This window comes from Panthera onca, chromosome A2 (genome assembly GCF_046562875.1).
Source record: "Panthera onca isolate mPanOnc1 chromosome A2, mPanOnc1 haplotype 2, whole genome shotgun sequence".
NCBI classification, from domain to species: Eukaryota; Metazoa; Chordata; class Mammalia; order Carnivora; family Felidae; genus Panthera; species Panthera onca.
The window spans coordinates 75,300,940-75,322,302 of record NC_138340.1 but is presented as its reverse complement, the minus strand read 5'-3'; the positions used below and the strand labels follow the sequence as shown (position 1 = coordinate 75,322,302).

General features: G+C 41.8%; 1 protein-coding gene across 4 annotated transcripts in view; it reads right to left on the bottom strand.

The window, feature by feature from the left end:
• The window catches only part of AMPH (amphiphysin), a 247,856-nt gene extending 227,761 nt beyond the window's left edge, over positions 1 to 20,095 (bottom strand). The window contains exon 1 of one of the 4 annotated variants that reach the window (XM_060632223.3): positions 19,619 to 20,095. In XM_060632223.3, the coding sequence (XP_060488206.1) occupies positions 19,619 to 19,687 (69 nt within the window). In that variant the 5' untranslated portion in view covers positions 19,688 to 20,095. The remainder of the gene's footprint in view (positions 1 to 19,618) is intronic. The other 3 variants (XM_060632222.3, XM_060632226.3, XM_060632225.3) reach the window with 3 other exon arrangements.
• Positions 20,096 to 21,363: the final 1,268 nt, after the last annotated feature.

Sequence of the window (21,363 nt, the reverse complement as noted above, 5' to 3'; positions counted from 1 at the left end):
ACAATTTACGCCACCATCTCCTGCCCCACCCCCTAACTACACAGACAGCATCTGTACATTTCCTCTGCACGTGTGAACTGTACTGTGAGTTAAAAATGACCGGGGCACCCGGGTGGCTCAGTGGGTTAAGCGTCTGACTTCAGCTCAGGTCTTGATCTCACGGTCTGTGGGTTCGAGCCCCGTGTCGGGCTCTGTGCTGACAGCTTGGAGCCTGGAGCCTGCTTCAGATTCTGTGTCTCCCTCTCTCTCTGCCCCTCCCCTGCTCTCTCCCTCTCTCTCTCTCTCTCTCAAAAATAAACATTTAAAAAAAGAATGGTGACCGCCCCACCACCACCCAACTTAAACACAATACATTGACAAGGTCCTTGAGAGAGAAATGTTTCCAAGACTATGTATAAACAAATCATTTTTTTCATTAAGCAACAGGAGTCCTACGCGGATACAGCAGAGAACAAACACAATTCGGTCTGCAACACCAAACTTACCATTTGCAGATACAGCCTTTCTAAACTCTCACAATTGCTGATGGGGGTGCAAGTTTGGTATTCTACTTTGGAAAACGATTTGGCAGTATCTCCTAAAGCTAAATAATGCTGATGAATCAGTAATTCCACTCCCAGATATTAACCCAAGAGAAATCGGTGGTTTTGACCACCAAAAGATACGTAAAAGAATGTGCGTGGCAGATTTACACTGAATAGCCAAATACTAGAAACAAATCAAATGGCCGTCAACTGGAGGATGTATACGTTGTGGGATACTGTGCCATGTAATGCTATTCATGAATAAAATAAATGAACTCCTACGCACTGCAACATGGATGAATCTTATATATACCGTGATGAGTGAAACAAGGAAGACTCAAAACAGTACATACAGTATGATTCCATTTATATGAATATAAAGACCAGGTGAAACTAACGTACGAGAGCAGAATGAGAATAATGGCTCCCTGGTAGTAGGAGGAAGTGAGCAGAAGAGAAGTATTACTTTGGAAGGGGCATGAAGGAGCCTACTGGGTTCTAAAAATGCTCTTTACTTCACCTGCATGGCAGAAACACACATTGCATGTTACAGATATATGTAAAATTTTACCAAGCTGCACACCTAAGATTTTTGCACCTTAATACATGCGGGCCATACTTTACTCTGAAAGTTTCCCTCAAAAACCACACACGCCCACACACACAAACTTACATACTGACAGTCTCTATTTCAACTTGAGGAAGCAGGGTCTTCAGTGATGATAGGGAAGTCAACAGCATTACTATGTAACCCCAAAGAGGTTGCTCTATAACCATGCTCTAAAGGGTTTCATCAAGGGCACTTTGAGGATCAGTGTAGATTTCTCCCTGGTCGTCTCCAGAGAATCCCTCTTCGTTTACCTGGGCCACCTCTATACACAGAACTCTAGTTTCTGTCGGTGGACAACTGGAAAAATGTAGGCTACAGTGATGTGAAGGCTAGATTAAGAATCTTTATTACCCCTTAAATAATAGATCAAAATAATTATTTTTTTACAATTTTTAAATGTTTATTTATTTTTGAGAGAGTGCAAGCGGGGGAGGGGCAGAGAGAAAGGAAGAGAGAGAATCCCAAGAGGGCTCCACACTATCAGCACAGAGCCTGACATGGGGCTCAATCCCATGAAGTGGGAGATCATGACCAGAGCCGAAATCAAGAGGCAGATGCTTAACCCAATGAGTCATCCAGGTACCCCTCAAAATAATTATTTTAAAAGCGTGTGATAAGGAACCTGGAGTCATGGAGGGCATGTGCCACAAATTCATGTTGAAACAATCACAATAACTGGACTAATCTTTTTTTTTTTAGCATATTGTTGTGTTTACTTTTTTACGATTACTGAAGTGTAACTGACATACAATGTTGTATCAGTTTCAGATGTACAGCACAGTGATTAGACACCTTCTATACATTACATAGGGATCACCAAAACAAGTGATCTATACCACCTGTCACCATATAAAATTATGACCATATGCTGACTATATTCCCCATGTCGTACTTTTCATCCCCATTCTTTACATATTTTATAACTGGAAATTATAAAATATTTATTTATATATTTTATACCTGGGAGTTATAAAAGACTTCACCCATCCCCTTACCCACTCTCCTCTGGCAACCATCAATTTGTTCTCTGTATGTATGAGTCTGTATCTGGGCTTTTCATTCTTTGTTTGTTCATTTGTTTAGTTTCTTAGATCCCACATGCAAGTGAAGTCATACGGTATTTATCTTCCTCTGACTTATTTCACTTAGCATAATACCCTCTAGGTCCATCCATGTTGCCCCGAATGACAACATTTCATTCCATTTCCACGGCCGAGTAATATTCCATGATATATATCGCATTTTTTTTCAAAATTTTTTAACATTTATTTATTTTTGAGAGATACAGAGAGACAGAGCGTGAGTGGGGAAGGGGTAGAGAGAGAGGGAGACACAGAATCCGAAGCAGGCCCCAGGCTCTGAGCTGTCAGCACAGAGCCCAAAGCGGGGCTTGAACTCCCGAGCCATGAGATCATGACCTGAGCCGAAATTGGGTGCTTAACTGACTGACCCAGGCGCCCCTCACATCTTTTTTATCAATTCATCTATCATTGGACTCTTAGGTTGCTCCCATACCCTCACTATTATATATAATCCTGCAGTAAGTACAGGGGTGCACATATCTTTTCAAATCCATATTTTCATTTTCTTTGAAGAAATACAAAGTAGTGAAAATGCTGGACAATTTGGTAGTTCTGTTTTTAACTTTCTGAGAAACCCCAGAAAGTTTTTCACATACTGTTTTTCACAGTGGTTGCACCAACTTACATTCCCACCAACAGTGCACAAAAGTTCCCTTTTCACCCCATCTTCTCCAACACTTTTTGCATCTTGTCTTTTTGATGCTAGCCATTCTAACACCTGGACTAATCCTGCGGGACCGAGATAATCTGAGTCTTCGAGGGGCAAGGACTATGATCAAAACCACAATAAACCATACTGGGTGCCTGTATGCCAGTAGTTCTAGCATCCACCGATGACTTCATTCTTCCTGCTCTTCAAGAATTTTAGGGAAATGTTTAAGCAAAAGAATCCCTTAATACTTTAGACCCGCTGATGTTTAAGCATTTTAAGGTTCTTTCTAAGAATCTGATAAAAGCTACAAGGACCCAGAAGAAAAAACAAAACAAAACACAGAACGTTGTGCATATTTTGTTAAGTCTTATGTAATACTTACTAGCTCCTAACTACAGAACAATAAAACTATTAAGAGGAGTCTGAAACATTTTCTCAGTGATCTATAAGAAAATGTAGGTATAGACTTATTTACAATAAAGCTAAAGGCTAATTTTTTACATTACTTTGTTTTTAACTATAGTTATATTTAATAAATGTGCTACACACTAGATATCTCCTACCTGATCTTGCTTTAGTCTTCAGCATGGGGAAATAATCCAATGATTACTTAGTAGAGTCGATTTCATGAGAAATATTTTGAAATAGGCAGTAACTTTCATAGGTAAATGTAAAATACAGTATAAACATATTTTTTGTTTGTAACTCATTGTTTTATTCTATCTGATTTAAAAGACAATTGCATAAGACAGCAATAACAAATCTTGTTGATGGATATACAATATGTACATATGTAATTTGAGAATCAAGCACGTAAAAGGGGAGAAGAAATTGAGCTACACAGGAGCAAAATTTTATATACTATTAAAATTAAGTTAGTATTAAAAATAATCATAAAAGAAACAAGGGAATTAAAATGGCATGCTATAGGGGCACCTGGGTGGCTCAGTCGGTTAAGCATCTGACTCGGTTTCAGCTTAAATCATGATCTCGTGGTTCATGAGTTCAAGCCCTGCATCAGGTTCTGTGCTGACAGTGTGAAGTCTGCCTGGGATTCTCTCTCTCCCTTGCTCTCTCTCTCTCTCTGCCCCTCCTCTGCTTCCTCATTCTCTCAAATAAATAAATAAACCTTAAGAAACTTTTAAATGGCATTCTATAAAATACCCATTTAACACAAAAAAAGGCAGTGAGGAAGAACTGAGAAACAAAAATAAATAAAATATCAATGGTAGACATAAATCTTACTTTATCAGTAGTTATATTAAATGTAAATAAACGAAACACTACAATTAAAAGGCAGAGATCAGCAGATGGATAAAAAATACGAAACTACCTAATGTCTGCAAGAGACACAATTTAGATTCTAAGACACAAATAGGTTGAAAGTATAAGAATGAAAAAGATATACCATGCAAAGAGTAACCAAAAGAGAGCTAAAGTGTCTATATCAGACAAAATAGACTTTAAGGAAAAAAACGTTACTAAATACAAAGCAGGCCATTTTATAATGACAAAAGGTCAATTTGTGAAGAAGATACAATAAATAGAAACACTTATGCACCTAATGAAAATGTACCAAAATATATGAAGCTAAAACTGGTAGAACTGAAGAGAACAGAGAATTCAAAAATAATAGTTGAAGATTCCAATACCTTAGTTTCAATACTGGATAGAACAACTAGACAGAAAACCAATAAGGAAATCAATGATCTGAACACCACTATAAACCAAGAAGTCCTAACACACATCTATAGAAAACTTTATTTAACAACAGCAGACTATAATTATTCTCAAGTGGATATGGACCATCCTCCAGGATAGACAACATGTTACACTATAAAACAAGCCTCCATAAATTTATTTTTCCAGTTTTACTGAGACGCAATTAGATACGTAACACTGTATAAGAAAGGTGTGCAATTTCATGATTTGAATACATGTATATAGTGTGAAATGATGACCACACTAAGTTTAGTTAACATCCATCATCTCACAGTTACAAATTTTTTTCTTATAATGAGAACTTTTAAGATCTACCTTTTCAGCAATGTTCAATATACAATATGGTATTGTAACTATGGTCATCAAGCTGTACATTACATCCTGTAACTTATTTACCTTATAATTGGAAGTTTGTACCTTTGACCATCTTCATCCAAATCCCACCCTCACAAATTTAAAAGGACTGAAATCACATAAAGTATGTTATCCAACTACAACTGAATGAAATTAGTAACTACTAACAAGGGAAATTTAGAAAATTAACAAATAAGGAAATAAAACAACATACTCCTAAATAACCAACATATCAAAGAAAATAATAAAGGAAATTAGATATACTTTGAGATAAATGAAAACAACATAGCAACACTTATGGAATGCAGCTAAATTTCTTAATGAGAAATTTAGAGCTATAAGCACCTGTATTAAAAAGATGTGAAATCAGTTATCTAACCTTCCACGTTAAACTAAACACAAACAAAACCCAAAGCAAATAGCAGAAAGGAAAGAATAAAGATTGAGTGGAAGTAAATGGAACAGAGAACAGAAAAACAACAGAGAAAATCAGTGGAACCAAAAGTTGGTTCTTTGGAGCGATTAACAAAATTGACAAGCCTTTAGGTAGACTGGCCACGAAACAAAGAGAGAAGACTGAAATTAGTAAAACTAGCAATGAAACAGATGACATTTGCAACCAGTCTTACAAAAATTAAAAGTAATACTATGATATATAAGAACACGATGAACAACTGTATGTCAATAAGGTAGATACACAAACTAATTGAAATGGAAAATTCCTAGAAAGACACGAACTACCAAAACTGACTCAGAAAGAAATAGAAAATCTGCATAGACCTAAGACAAATAAAGAGAATTTATCAGCAATCAAAAAACTTCCCACAAATAAAACAAAATGAAGCCTAGATGGCTTCAATGGTGATTTCTACAAATATTAAAAGAATTAACACCAATCCTTCATAAACTCTTCCAAAAATAGGAGAGGGGCCACTTCCCAATTCATTCTTTGAAACCATTATTACTCAGATACTAAAACGAGATAAACCATCACAGAAAAAACCTATAAAACAATATACATTAGGAATATAGACATGGGGCGCCTGGGGGCTCAGTTGGTAAAACATCCAACTCTGTTTCAGCTCTCTCAGGTCTTGGCTTCCTGAGTTTGAGCCCACATTGGGCTCTGTGCTGGCAGCACAGAGCCTGCTTGGAATTCTCAATCTCTCTCTCTCTGCCCTTCTCCCCCTCAAAGAATACAGACACATAAATCCTTAAAAAAATATTTTTCAAAATCTAACTTGACATTGAATGGTCTACTTCCTAGCAAATAGGGTTTCTCCCACAGGAGACTAAAATTATCCTCTGAGTTTTGACCACACTCTCCACTAGGCACTTAAGCAATCTCATTACTATAACTTCCATGATAAAACAGACAAACTCAGTGTAATTATAAATAAATCTTTCAAACTCACCCCATCTCCTCTATCACCTACCAAAAATATGCTGCAGTTTTTTGAGGCATTTCTTTTTGTGATTGATGCATTAAGTAGCATCACTCTAAAATTATAGTTTTTTTTACAGAATCAGATGACACAGATCCAGCCTTCTATGCTATACAACATCCCTAACAAGGAAGACATCTGTCCCTTGATGAAACACTTCCAATATTTCAAAGTGACTGATCTCTTTGAAATTTAAGTAAGCTATTTTAAACATAAGGGTATTTTTCAAGCATTCCATAAGGGTTCTGCGCTTCACCTCTCTCTCTTCACTACACTGGAGATAAATTTATAAGTCGTGAAGAAGTAGAAGGCTTACTCACCATATTATAACCCCAAAGTGGACCCAGGAGATCATATATCACCACAAATTCTCAACCAAAGTCCTTTCCCTAAAGCAATGTGTTTTGCAAACTTCACTGAGCCTTTGAATTACCAGAGGAAGTTATTAAAAATGCATGTCTTACTTAAGAGATTCTGCTAAGTTTGTAACTAGACCCAGGAATCTGAATTTTAACTCACCTCTTCTGCAAATATTCCTGGTGACACTTGAAGAAAACACTGGAATAGAGGTACTTGATTTCAGATTCATTTTCTATATGTAACAGGAGCAATTCTGGGGGCGCCTGAGTGGCTTAGTTGGCTGGGTCTGACTCTTCATTTCAGCTCGGGTCATGATCTCACGGTTCGTGGGATCAAGCCCCGCGTCGGGCTCTGTGCTGACAGCATGGAGCCTGCTAGGGATTCTCTCTCTCCCTCTCTCTCTCTTCCCCTTTCCAGCTTGAGCACCTGCATGTGCACTCGCTCGCTCGCTCTCTCAAAATAAATAAACTTTAGAAAATGCCTTAAAAAAACAGGAGCAATTATGGACCAATGCAAGTCTCCAGGAAAGCCTTTCCTGTCCTAACCCACTGCTTCAGAATGCTAGTGGTCCCCACAGCCACAGGCATTTCCTAAAAGGATGAGGGCAGTGTTTGTATATCATGTCCTAGAGACACAGAGAAGAGCCCACTGAACAGAGAGGAGGCAAGAAATTAATATTTTACTAAAGAAATACATAGCTTTAAGAGGCAAGTTTTCTTATAACAGATGTCTCAAATATTGAGGAATTGTTGGATATATGAAAGGTATCACACAGCTCTAGGCTGTGCTACCACAAAATGGGAGATCCTTCCAAGGCTTGGACTATCTGGACTAATCAACCGTTAGCCACCATTATTAGGTAGAGGAAGAGAAAGTCTGCTGCAAAAGATTCTCTTCCAAATTTGATTATTTCCAAGCTGCAAATCACCCCAAACAGATTATTCTTAAATTCCAGACCACTGCCTGTGAAATAATCAAGTCAATGCCTACAACATAATTAAGTCAACTTGGTGCCAGCCTTAACCATGCGTGTTCCCTCTGTCCTCTCTCTCTCTCTCTCTCTCTCTCTCTCTCTCTCTCTCTGTGTCTCCCTCTCTCTCATCAAATGCTTGGTATCCAAATGCAATCAAACCCTTTGTTTAAAAGACAAACTAATCTTTGTCGGTGTGTGACATTTCAGGGCTTTCATTTTTATTTGAAATTTCTGACGGCTTGAGGTAAGAGACCCTACAAATCCATGAAAGAAGACCGGGCTGGGAGTTTACTGCCATTGTACAAAAGCATCTTTGGATGACTATGTATGATCTACGTATGTATGTATGTATAATTCAGAGGGCAAGCTGGCTCTGAACCAGTGTCCCGCCTCTGTGTCAAGGAGGAACTCAGCCCCACAAGAACCCTTCAACAGGTCAGAGTAAAAATCTGATCACACAACAGGGGGATTAGTATTACAGTAGGACCATCCTGGTTAGGGTCCACTTTGCCCCACTAAGCGTGGATATGGTAGAAGGGGATCCTTTATGAGGCCAGTGTAAACAGTTGATTCTGACTTCTATATTCCACAACTCTTACTCTGTATTTCTATGGAATTCATCCTGACTCCTACAATCACTAAACCATCACCCCATTCCTCTTGCCTAATAACACAACTCATCCTTTAGATCCTAGCTTAACATCTACCTTCTTCACGTAGGTGTGTCCAATCCTCTCACTCCAGCGGAGTTACCCACTTACATAAAAAAACTTGTTTTCTCCTCACAGAATATTTAATTATGATCTTTCATTAATAACCATGTAGTTATTATTATGCCCAAAAGTTCATCTCTTAGGGCACCTAGGTTGCCCAGTTGGTTAAGCGTCTGACTCTTGATTTCGGCTCAAGTCATGATCTCACAGTTCGTGAAATGGAGCCCCATGTTGGGCTCTGTGCTGACAGTGCAGAGCCTGCTTGGGATTCTCTCTCTCCCTCTCTGATGCGCTCTCTCTCTCTCCCTCTCAAAATAAAAAAAATAAACATTTTTTTTTTTTAATTTTTTTTTTCAACGTTTTTTATTTATTTTTGGGACAGAGAGAGACAGAGCATGAACGGGGGAGGGGCAGAGAGAGAGGGAGACACAGAATCGGAAACAGGCTCCAGGCTCCGAGCCATCAGCCCAGAGCCTGACGCGGGGCTCGAACTCACGGACCGCGAGATCGTGACCTGGCTGAAGTCGGACGCTTAACCGACTGCGCCATCCAGGCGCCCCAACATTTTTTTTTTAAGGTTTACCTCTCTACCAACTCCTGCTGGTCGATATGGTCAACCAGAATGGCTTTGTTGACTGCTATATTGTAAGTAGCTACCAAGGGTCTTTCACGCATTAGAGTCTTAATAAATGACTACGTGAATGAATGAATTCTATCAGATTGACTTCACAGTAGAATATATCACTTTTAGAGTAAGTTTAGCATCCTTTACTCAGTATTACGTGCCATAACAAGAGTGCACTTATGTATGGGCCCATGTGTATTTTATTAAATTCTTTTTTAAAATGTTTCTTTATTTTGAGAGAGAGAGAGGGCCTGCGCACACGAGGGGAGGAGCAGAAAAAGATGGGGAGAGAAAGAATCCCAAGCGGGCTCCGGGCTCAGCACAGAGCCCGACGAGGGGCTCAATCTCATGACTGTGAGATCGTAACCCGAGCCAAAATTAAGAATCAGGTGCTTAACTAATTGGGACACCCAAGCACCTCTAAGAAATTATTATAGGCACTTTTAAGATACAAAAAACTATATGGCATAGATATATTCAGGTTCTTTCCATGTAGGAACTAAACTTTCAGCTAAATAACTGTATGACAATAAGGTGAAATGATCAACTTGGTGGTTTTCTGGGTTTGGTACATCTGTTCTAAGTTGTTTCAGGGCAATCAAAATTGATATATGGCTGTAGCATAGCAAATATTTCAAAACTAAGATCTTACCCATGGCTTTATCCAGCATCATTCCTAATAAGGGATTCACTCAATATGTATTCAGGAAATGCATCTACTGAAGTACTACACTTAAATTTAGATTTTGAATCAATAAGAATGAAGTTTCAGCATTTCTATATTAAAAGTTGGCCCCGTGGATGTGTTCTCAAGCAACTGTGATTACTATCACTTTAATTTCGCATAATGCTATGTATATAGTCTTATTATATTTTTTCATGGGTAAATTCTTTAACTCTGTGATGATGGTACTTTCATTATGTAAATCTTAGCCATTATTGAGACTCTCTAGAAAATTGTATCTGTAACACAAGAGATCTTTACATGTAATAGCCCTTTCACGGAAGCCCACAGGCCCTTATTTCCTCAGAATCTACTGAGATGGCCCCTCGAAATCACTAAAAAAATTGTGTTTGAACAGCAGAGTTGAAATTCTCAGACTTTAAAAAGCCACAAGAACAAATTATTTTTTAAATACTCTCTCTTCCCTACTCAAGCCCTCCCAGAGTGCATTACAGTATTTTTTGTTTGAAACCTAATCATAGATACATACACACACACACACACACACACACACACACACACACGCACTCACACCCATCCACCCATCCCTGAATGGACTGAAGTGACCCAAAAGAAAGTCAACATACAGGAAAAGATGCTGGAGGGCCTCTAGGGTAGTATTTTCAAAGTGTAGTCTTGAGATGAATTCAGTATGATCCCACAAGCATTTTATTAGAAATGGAACAGACTGCAGTGGAATGGAATGGAATGGATAATCAGTGTTTGATAACATCAAATCTCCGAACTTAGGAACCCTGGCATCATGGGAAATCTTGGAGCAGGGCAGCTATGGGTATACATGTGCAGGTGTATTTGGAAATGATACGCCCATGGATCATACACGTGGGGCTCAGGCATGCTGCAGCACAGAGTGACCACAGTGGGAAATAATCTAGAAAGAAAGGCTTCCTGCCCCTACCATTACTGTGGGAACTGTTAGTGGGGGTGCTGTGCTCCTTGATCACTACAATGCTCATCCAGGGGACAAGAATGACATCTGAATGCTGGATACCCTTTTAGGACCATTTTCCATAGGGCCATAGTAAAAACCACTGACTGACTCCTTTAGAGACAGGGAACTTCCCCCCTAGGGTTGCTGAATTTATCACAAGACAGAACCCCAGAGAGCAGTCAGAGATTCTTATGATACATTAGATGAGATGTTGAAATCATTTAATGTGAATATTCAAAGAAATGGGACCTCGTTTTATACCCCAAATAAAGTAGGCCATATCACTTACATAAGTATTTCAGGTATTTTAAGTTGTATCAGTCCATAGACAAGTTGGCTTCTAAAGTATGACTTAGGAATCTCACGCATATACATGCCACACACACAATATGCTATCCTGTAAAGGAGAAAGGTAACTTTTACTAATGTTAAAATCAGAGATCCTATAGTTTTGATTCCCTATTGTATTGATTCCTGGAGAAAAAAGGATGTGTGGGTATTTGAGTGTCTGTTAAAAGAAAAAGAAAAAGAAAGATGAAAGCCTTACTGTGTCACGAGTATCCTTGTGTTACTTTAAATTTGGCTGTTTTTAATATACACAGAGAAAATTATCTTAGTGGCAGGGAAGGCATAAGTTTGCACAATGTAGAAGCAGGCAACAAGAAAGCTTCAGATGACCTTGAAAGAGGAAACCCTGGATTGCCACAGAGATGCAGGCTCCAAAGTGTCTTCAGATACAAATGTGGTCATAAAATCCACACTTCTAGCAACAGGCCCCATGGATAGAATCTCCTGGGGGCTCCTGGGTGGCTCAGTCAGTTGGGTATCTGACCCTTGATTTCAGTTCAGGTCATGATCCCAAGGCCATGGGATCCAGCCCCACATCAGGCTCTGCACTGAGTGTGGAGCTGGTTTGAGATTGTTTCTTTCTCTCCCTCTGCCCCTCTTCCCCACTGTGTGCTCTCTGTCTCTCTCTCTCAAATTAAAAAAAAAAAAAAAGGAATCTTCTGGACAGAGCAAGGTCTTCCTTCTATTGTATTTACATCTAACATACACATACACACACACATACACACACAAAAGCACATGCACACAGAAACATCATCCACATGTTTCTCTTTGAGAACAAATCTGTGGGCATCAGCAAGGCAGTAATTTTAAAAAAATGTCATATAATTAGGTATATGGGAAGAAATGACATTGTTTTTCTTGCCATATCACACAATCAATATTGGACTGAACCACATGACTGTACCAATATTTGGCTGTTTGACTTATAAAAATGACAAGTTAGCTCAGTTCCATCTAATATTGTTTGGAGTCCTTACCATGTACAGAACCTGTAAGAATAATTTATTTCATATACTACCTTCACAAAATCACAGAGAAAATGACAGGGATGCACAGTGAAACCTTTATGATAATTTCACAAAAGACAGAGAAAGAATAATGAGGAAGGAAGCTTTACAGGGGTGCAGTATGAACAAGCAAGAACACAAAAGTCAAATCAATGCATCATCACTGAACACGTACCATTCACAAGACATGTGGCCCTTGTCCTCAAGTACCTTCAACTTAGTTGGAAAATACAATACATGAAAAACATTACACCTAAGACTGTCACGTAATTTTCACTTGGGGCAGATAAACTAGCCCAAAGAATATCAAACTGGACACTTCCTGAGAATTTAAAAAGTAAGAATTTAAATAAGTAACTCCCTTAATAAAACAGAAAGAAACAAAAACAATGCCTAAAAAGTTTCATATTATAACATACCAAAAGTTTCCCTGCTCACAAGAATCATGTTAAAATATATCTAATGTATAAAAATGTTTACAATTGTCCACCAATTTAAATATTGCACAGAAGTCAAGGATGCTAAGACCAAATAAGTGTCATTGGATTTCACAGAAGGAAGAAGATGGACAAAAAAATAGATCTCAAAGGGATTAAATATTTAAGTAGAAAGGCTTATGGAAAAACAGACGGATTGACTGTGTTTATTTCCATCTCCTCCCAAAACCTAAATAAAATAGTACAGGTATAAGATAGTACAGGCATAAAGAAGGTATGAACATACAATGACAAAAACAGGGGAGGCATCATAGTAGATCAGAGAGTTTAATACATTTTAGAGAAGCAGAAAGGAGGATGGAAGAATGGAAACAACTCAGCAAAGCAGAGAAAGGCAAAACAAACCAAAAAAAAAGTGCCTGTACACAGCAAGCAATGAAAAAGCAGCCAATTCTCCTTGCACAGTTACACACACAAATACACTCAAGTTGAAAACCCAGTGCAACTAAGTACTATATACAGTTGAATATCAAGCACAACCCTGATAATAGGGGACTATTTGAAAGCCTGGGATATAGAATAGATGAGCCTTCAAGCCCTTCTTAACCCCAACACTGGCAAGTAAAGACAGAGGATGACAGATTTACAGCAAGCAGGCCTAGAAAGAAAATCAGCCCAGATTACAGCAAAAGGGCAGAGGCCCCAAAAGGGGGTATAGAGGGGTCCTTCAGTTGGGGAAAACAGAACAATTACATTATCTTATATACTGAGCCTTTGACAATAATATTGATGGGCAATGACAGACCTGATGAAGTAAGAAGAAATAATTCTAAATAGTTCGTAGGAAAATAAGCAAATAAAACAAAAGCAATTATTAACTCCAGAGAAAACAAAAAGCTGAATGAAAAACTTAATCCTCAGATACAACTTCATAAAAATTTAAAACTTCAGTTTATCCAAGGGCACCATTAAGAAAGAAAAAGGCAAACCACTTTCCTCAAGAAAACACTTGTGAAATGTCTACTTGACAAGATTCATATCCTGAATATATAAATAAGTTCCTCAAATCAATAATAAAATGACAAGCCACCCAAATAAAAGCATAGCCAAAAGACTTTAACAGACACCTCACAAAAGAAGCTATCAAAGTTACCAATAAGAACATGTAAAAATGCTTATCAGGGAAATGACAGTAAAGGAATTTAAAATAAAGGAATTTAAACAGATAAAGAATAGGAGAAACATGAGGGATGATGGGTATCTGGCAGGATAAAAATGTTCTATAACTTGACCTGGGTGCTAACTATGCAGATATCCATATACATAAAAATCCCCCAAGTGGAATACTTAAGATTTGTATATTTTATTCAATAAAAATTATACTTTATAATTTTTTAAAAGATAATCCTCAGCAATCAACAGTTTGTGCCATAATACATGACTGAAGGATGTGGAAATAGAGATGAAGGTAAGACAGCTAAATCTTTACCTATATTCACCAAATATTAAACGATAGATCAAGAAGTAGTTATTTTATACAAGCATATTTTACAGAGATGTTGGGGCTAGTCATAGCTACCTCTGGGGAAACAAGATGAGGCTGAGAGTAGGGGACAGAGGCCTGCTACTTTTCAAAATAAATGTTTTATATTATTTTATTATATTATATTTGATTTTTTAAACTGCATACATTAATTTGGTAGGAAATTTTTTTGGCAAATATTAAATTATAAATTACAAAATACATGACTATTTATATAAACATGGGACAAACAAGTATGCCTCAGTGGATACCTTTTATTTTGCCAGTGTAGCATTCAGTCCCCCATCTATACTCTGATTTTCCTTCCTTCTCTACAGCACTCCATATGGTCTGGGGTGGGGGCCTTCTCCAACCCAGCATCAGTAGTAGTCTGTGACTCAGCCCCAATCCAACCTATGGTCCTGGTCCTTGGCCAGAGAGATTTCTTTCCTCCCAGGAAGAAGCACAAGGCCCAATTTGGGCCAATGAGAGCTATACTGAGTTCTATATAAATGTTGAAGGAAAAGCATGCTCTTATCTAGAGCTGCTGACGGCCACCCTGCCACCAAGACAGAACTTGCCCAAAAATGGGCTGTCATCACTCTGTCTCTCTGTGTCTCAAAAATAAGTAAATAAATAAATAAATAAAGGTGGGGGGAGCGCCTGGGTGGCTCAGTCAGTTGAGTGTCCGACTCAGGTCATGATCTCGTGGTTGACGAGTTCGAGCCCAGCATCAGGCTCTGTGCTGACAGCTCAAAGCCTGAAGCCTGCTTCGGATTCTGTGTCTCCCTCTCTCTCTGCCCCTCCCCCAAACACACTCTGTCTCTGTCTCAAAAATATATAAACATTAAAAAAAACTTTATAAAAAAGAATGGAGCTGCCAGAATGAACAGCAAGAGGAGAGATGGGAAGAAGGCATGTGAGCCCTGATGCCTGTGGTTGAACCCCTGGTTCCGGTAGGTCTGAAGTTTGTCTACCCCTGCCTTTTTCATTAATTATAAGAGGCAGTAACACAAAATGGAAAATCACTTGACTGCCTGGGTTCAAACTTCGCCTTTACTACTTACTAATTGTGTGACCTTGGCGTGTCACTTAACCTCTTCTTCATTTCTTTTAATGTTTATTTTTATATTTTAGAAAGAGAGAGAGCGTGCGCGCATGCACACACAAGAGAGGGAGGAGCAGAGACAGAGGGGGAGACACAGAATCCGAAGCAGGCTCCATGCCCTGAACTATCTGTACAGAGCCCCACAAGGGGCTCAAACCCAGGAACTGTAAGATCATGCCCTGAGCTGAAGTCGGATGCTTAACCGACTGACCAACCCAGGCGCCCCCTTCCTCATATTTAAAATGAGGACAGAGGGGCACCTGGGTAGCTCAGTAGGCTGAGCACTGATTTCAGCCCAGGTCTTGATCTCGTGGTTCCTGAGCTGGAACCCCCCATCAGGCTTGCTGTTGTCAGCATGGAGCCTGCTTTGGATCCCCTCTCTCTCTCTGCCCTTCCCCCACAGGCTCTCTCTCTCAAAAATAAATAAACGTTTAAAAAAACTTTTTTTAATAAAATGGGGGCAGAAATAACACCGACCACATAGAATCCAATGAGTTAAAAAATGTAATACACACACATATGCATATATTTACATATATGTATATGTATAAGAACAGTTATAGCTTAATATACATTTATATGTTAAAATCCCATTTAGATTTGTATGTGCAAGAGCCATATTTTTATTTTTAGTAATTATATTTCCCTTTTTCCTTAAACCAGTTTGATCGGTGTTTTCCACTTTTTACAAAAGCCAGGACCCTGATTAATTCAATACCCAAGAGAGAAGCCATACAAAATCAATGGAGAGATTTAAGTAGTTATACATAAAACGTAAACACAACATAAACATAAATGTTCTCTATGGCAGAAGAAAATCATCAAAAACTACAAAGTACATAGAAATGGAAGAAACCATATTTGTAACCTTTAGAATTGATAGTTTTTGCCCTTACACAGAACAGGGTGCAGATGCTAAACAAAGTAGGCAAAAAAATAAACACAATTCACAAGTGAAAAAAAACCAAACAGGAATACAAAAAATAATGTTTGGTTTTCAATAATCAAACAAAACAAACAGGAACTCATTTTTTTCCAATGACACAGCTATCGATTATTTTAAATTTTATTATCCAGTGTTGGCAAGCGTCTCGTACCACCGGTGAGAATGTTAATTGACACAACCATTTGGAAAGGCAATCTAGCTATAATAAAAATCAGCATACCTTTGACACAATCATTCTTCTAGGAATGTATCTAAGGAAAAACTTCAGGGTGTACACAAACATTTTCCCTACAAGTTTACCCCTTGTAATTATATACAGATTTGTATTCATATACAGAAACATTGGAAATTGAATGTCCAAAAAATAGAAGATTCATTAAAATCCAGGGGCACCTGGGTGGCTCAGTCAATTAAGCGTCTGACTTCAGCTCAGGACATAATCTCATGGCTCTTGAGTTCAAGCCCCGTGTCAGGCTCTGTGCTGACAGCTCAGAGCCTGGAGCCTGCTTCGGATTCTGTGTCTCCCTCTCTCTCTGCCCCTCCCCTGCTTGCGCTCTGTCTCTCTCTGTCTCTCAAAAATAAATAAACTTTAAAAAAAATTTTTTAAATCCATGAGTTCCAATACTGTTTAGTCATTTAAAATGTTAGCAGAAAATACGTACATACTGAAGAATGTTCATGATTATTAAATGAAATAAACAGGTTAAAAAACTTTGAGTATGAGCCTGTTTTGTTGTAAATATATACGTGTAAAAATGGGAAAAGATCTACTAGAATATGCATCAAATGATAGTGACATTTCTGGGTAGTAGAATTATGGCTGTCCTAATTTGTTGGGGTTTTATTTCTCGCTTATATACATTTCACTTTCTCCACTGAACCTTCACAGACCTTCAATTAAAAAAAATGTATTTTGGGGCGCCTGGGTGGCTCAGTCAGTTAAGCGTCTGACTTTGGCTCAGGTCATGATCTCGCAGTTTGTGAGTTTGAGCCCCGCGTCGGGCTCTGTGCTGACAGCTCGGAGCCTGGAGCCTGCTTCAGATTCTGTGTCTCTCCATCTCTCAGCCCCTCCCCTGCTCATGCTCTGTGTCTCTCTGTCTCTCAATAATAAATAAACGCTAAAAAAAATTTATTAAAAAATGTATTTTAAATTCATTTAAAAAAATCTTAAGACCCCTCTAGGAGTAGCTTCTGTCATGCATTTGGAGCCAAAATGCATGCAACCATTAGGTGTAGCACAGAGAATGAGAAACTTAAGCAAGTAGACTCTCTTTGGGGAAAATTTGGTTGTAAAAACAAGAAGCCAAGGTCTCAAGAACACATGTGGTATACAGACACTGCGATGGAGTGTCTGCATCAGAGAAAAGGAACAGTCCAAAAACAAAAAAGGAAGGCATCTCTGGGGGAAATGTCCAATGCCTTCAGCAGTCACTTACTGTGTTTTCCACCCTCCAGTAGCTTCTCTTCAGGCTTGGCTGGGCTACCTCACCTGGATTCCCACCTGCCCTTTCCCTAGTGCTGCACAGGCTCAAGAAAGAGACAGAACTTACCCACCAGTGGAAACCATACTCTCAGCCTTTTGGTGTCTTAATGCCCTACATTTGGTACAGCAGGCACTTTCCATCAGCAACTTCACCCAGGGAAGAAAACAGGATAGCTGAAGCCCTATACAAGCCTCCCTTAGACCTCCCCTCCCATGTAACCACCATCCAGAACTGCAGTCATAATACACACTTGACCTTAATAACGACAAAGTGAGTTTTCAACAATTCACAAGGGCTTGCACACTCTGTAAGACAGATTACGATACCTTTTCATTTATTTTTAGCATATTAACAGCTGGTGACCCAGATTAAGAAATAATGTAAAATGTGAAAAGGCAGACTATACCACTAAATTCTTTCACAGATGGAAAGTGGACTCTGTAAAAAGCTTCAGACCAAGGATTCAAGTAATTAGCTGGAAGTGGAGAGCGGGGAGGAATACCTACAAGTGGGTAAAGTGAAGCATGGAAAAACGATGACAAAACCTGGCTGGGATCCCAGCAGATCCTTAGCTACTTTCTGGACAAGTAACTAACCAGGGACTGGTAGAGGCCAAGAAGCCCTGCTAATGCAGCTGCCAAAGGAGCGGCTGGAGGAGGTTCTCGTTAGTTGAGGATGAGCTTGGGTAGATATTAAAAGAAATACAATCCTCTTACTGCACTGGGAGTGTGCGTGTGTGGAGGGAGGGGCCTGTGGCAGCCACACAGCCTCCGGTCCTGGGGACAGGCAAAGGGATCAGTGCCCCCTTCCGCTCAGTTCCTCCAGGTGGGTGGGAACCGAGAGCAGCCTGAGCCAGGGTCTGAAGAGGGAAATTCAGGGTCATTTTGAGCAACGCGGCAAATCTGACTTCCAGTAAAAGAGGCAAACACTAAACACCCAGAATCCCAGGGACGGAAAACACTGCCACATGAAAGGGAAAACAGTTCCACTGACACAAACCGTGGGGCTCAATTAGCCGGCGTTCATTTTCAAGTACGATGCTTAAGCTGCAATATGTCCTTTGGCTGGAGACACAAATGAAGACCTCAGTGCTGGCAAGGTCTTGATGACAAGCAGTCTCCAGGGGAGCCAGGCGAGCCCAGCGCCTGCCACAATACCTCAACTGCACAGGGCTGCGCTTGGTGTAAACCTGGGATTCATCTGTGCCCATCTCTGGGAGAGGAAAATAAATTACTGAGAGGCCAATATGCTGAGGAGCTTGTAAAACACTAGGGAACCCAACCTGAGCGTGCAATGTGGATTTTTTTTTTTTGTTTTTAATGCAATAAAACGCCCTCTTTGTGCAGAAATGTGCAAAGAACTGTTAGGTTCAGGTCACATGTATTTCTGACCTTCCAGAGAAGGACACCGACGTCCAAAAGGGCACACACAGAGAGGACCCCCCCCCCAAAAAAAAAGAACACAGAGAAAGAAAAGTGTGTATCCACATCTCTATTTTGAACTCCAGGATTCACTGGACAGCACTGTATTAAAGCCATGGGTTTTCTGAGATGAGCCCGATCGATCCGTACAGATCTGGGGGGTGGCCTCTGCGCTGCACCAGCCGTTTCTGCCGCACTTGGGTCCCCAGGAGACCCCCCGGAGGGAGGACTGCTGCCGCAATCTCCCGCCCGGACCCGCGGGCCAGCGGGCCAGCGGGGAGCGGGCGCCGCGGGCGGGAAGAAGCGCTCGGCTCCGGGGACCGCGGGCGAGCCGCAGCACCTGCCACCGCTCGCGCCCTCGCCCGCCCGGGAGAGCGGCGACCGCGGCCAGCAGCGCGGGGGGCGAGCGCGCGGGGAGACTCGGGCGGACCGCGCGCCCCGGGCGCTCCAGCCTCCCCGCCCGCGGCCGCCTCGCTGCAGTCGCCGCGGCGCAGCACAGGGCATCCCCGCGCCCCCGGCCCCGGCCTCCGCCGCTCCCCCGGCCCGCTCGGCCCTCGCCGCCGCGCGCCCCCGCCACCTGCCCCGCGGCCCGTCGCCCGCTCTGACCTTTTCCTGCGCGCGGTTGAGCCGCTTCTGCACGTTCTTGGCGAAGATGCCCGTCTTGATGTCGGCCATGGCTGCGGGTCCGGGAGGCTGCGAGGAGCGGAGCGGAGCGGGCGGCGGGCCGGCGGCGGCGAGGACGAGCGGGAGCGCAGGAGGAGGAGCGGGAGGGGAGGTGGAGGAGGAGGAGGAGGAGGAGGCGCGGGAGGGGCTGCGAGGAGCAGCCGGGGAGCGCCGGCAGGGGTGAGGGAGGGGCGCAGCGCTAGGCACCGGCTTAAAGCGACAGCGCGCAGGCGGGACGCGCGGGGCCCGGCTGCGGGGCGGCGAGAAAAAGCGAGGGAAGAAGCCAGAAGTCAAAATGCCCCGAGAGTGCCCGCGGCGGTGGAAGAGGAGGTCGGGAGGGGAGAGGGGAACGAGCCCAGCGGCAGTCCGGGGGCCCCGAGGCGGCTCCGGGGTTCTTTCGAGGCGGAGTTTGCGTTGGGGGAGGCCGAGTGGGGCCCGATTCTTTCCAGAAAAAAAAAAAAAAAAAAAAAAAAAAAAAAAAAAAGGAGGCTCGGGGGAGGGGGGCGGGGGGCGGGAATGGGGAAGCCGGGATGGGAGGTGCTCTGACGTGGAGGCGGGGGGATGGGCTCTTCCGGAGAGTGCACCCCTCCCTGGGTTGTGTGTTCCAGAAAGCTGGGCCTTGCCCTGCCCTCAGGAGGCACACAGCCCGAGGAAAGGTGACTGGGAAACCAAGTCAGTGCGGGGTTTAGAGCTGCCGTGGAGAGGAAAGCGATGCCCACACTTCCCCAAACTTTGAAGACGAGATTTGGGGCCCGCGGTAGGGAGGTTCCATGTTGAGAAGGGACGGTCCCTGTAAGCAAGGTGCTGTGCTTTGGTGATCTGGGTAATTGCTGCCCCAAGGACAGTCAGGTCCTTGATTGCCTCACGTCAACATCGCAAGACCTGGGCCTCTTGCCCTGTGGCTTCCTGCGAACCTGCTGGCAACCTCACAGGGATTCACTATCCTCAGTATGCTTAGCAGAAGGGAGAATAATAGGGATAAATTTGTCGTATACTTTACACAGAGCTCTTGAAGGCCCTGACCAGTGGTGAAACCATTCAGTCACTTCTGAGTGTGAGGCAGTGTGGCCGGTGGCCCAGCAAGCAGGTCAGAGGTAATCTGGCACCTGAATGTGGTGAGCCCCAGTGAGCATCTCACTGGAGCAAACTGTCACCTGTGGAGCACCCCTGTGAACCACCCCTTGGTATCCACTCGGTGGGAAGTCCCCCTACCTTAGTTGTAGAATGGCACCGTGACTGGCTTTTGCCAATAAGATATAGTAAAAGTACACTGGGCCAGTTCCAGCCTAAGCCTGGAGAAGCCGAGCGGGTTTGGCACTCTACAGAGCCCTGTGCTACCGTGTAGAATTTCTCCCTGCTGCGAAAAGCCTCATGGAGAGGCCACGTGGAAAGGGAGAAACCTCAGCCTTCATCCGTCTGACCCACTGACTAAATTCGCATCAGCAAGACCACCAGAAGAACCGCTCAGCTAATCCCAGCAGAGCACAGTGTGGTGAGTAAACAAAATGGTAGTGCTTTTCAGCCACTAACTTTTGCAGTGGTTTATTACTGAAATATCCAGCCTGTTCACTTGGCTCTTATATCCTCTGGATGACTATTCATCCCCGTTTGCCTGGGAATGAAGGGGTTTCCAGGAGATAGGACTTCTAGTTCTAAAGCCCAGAAATCCCTGGGTAAACCTGGATGAA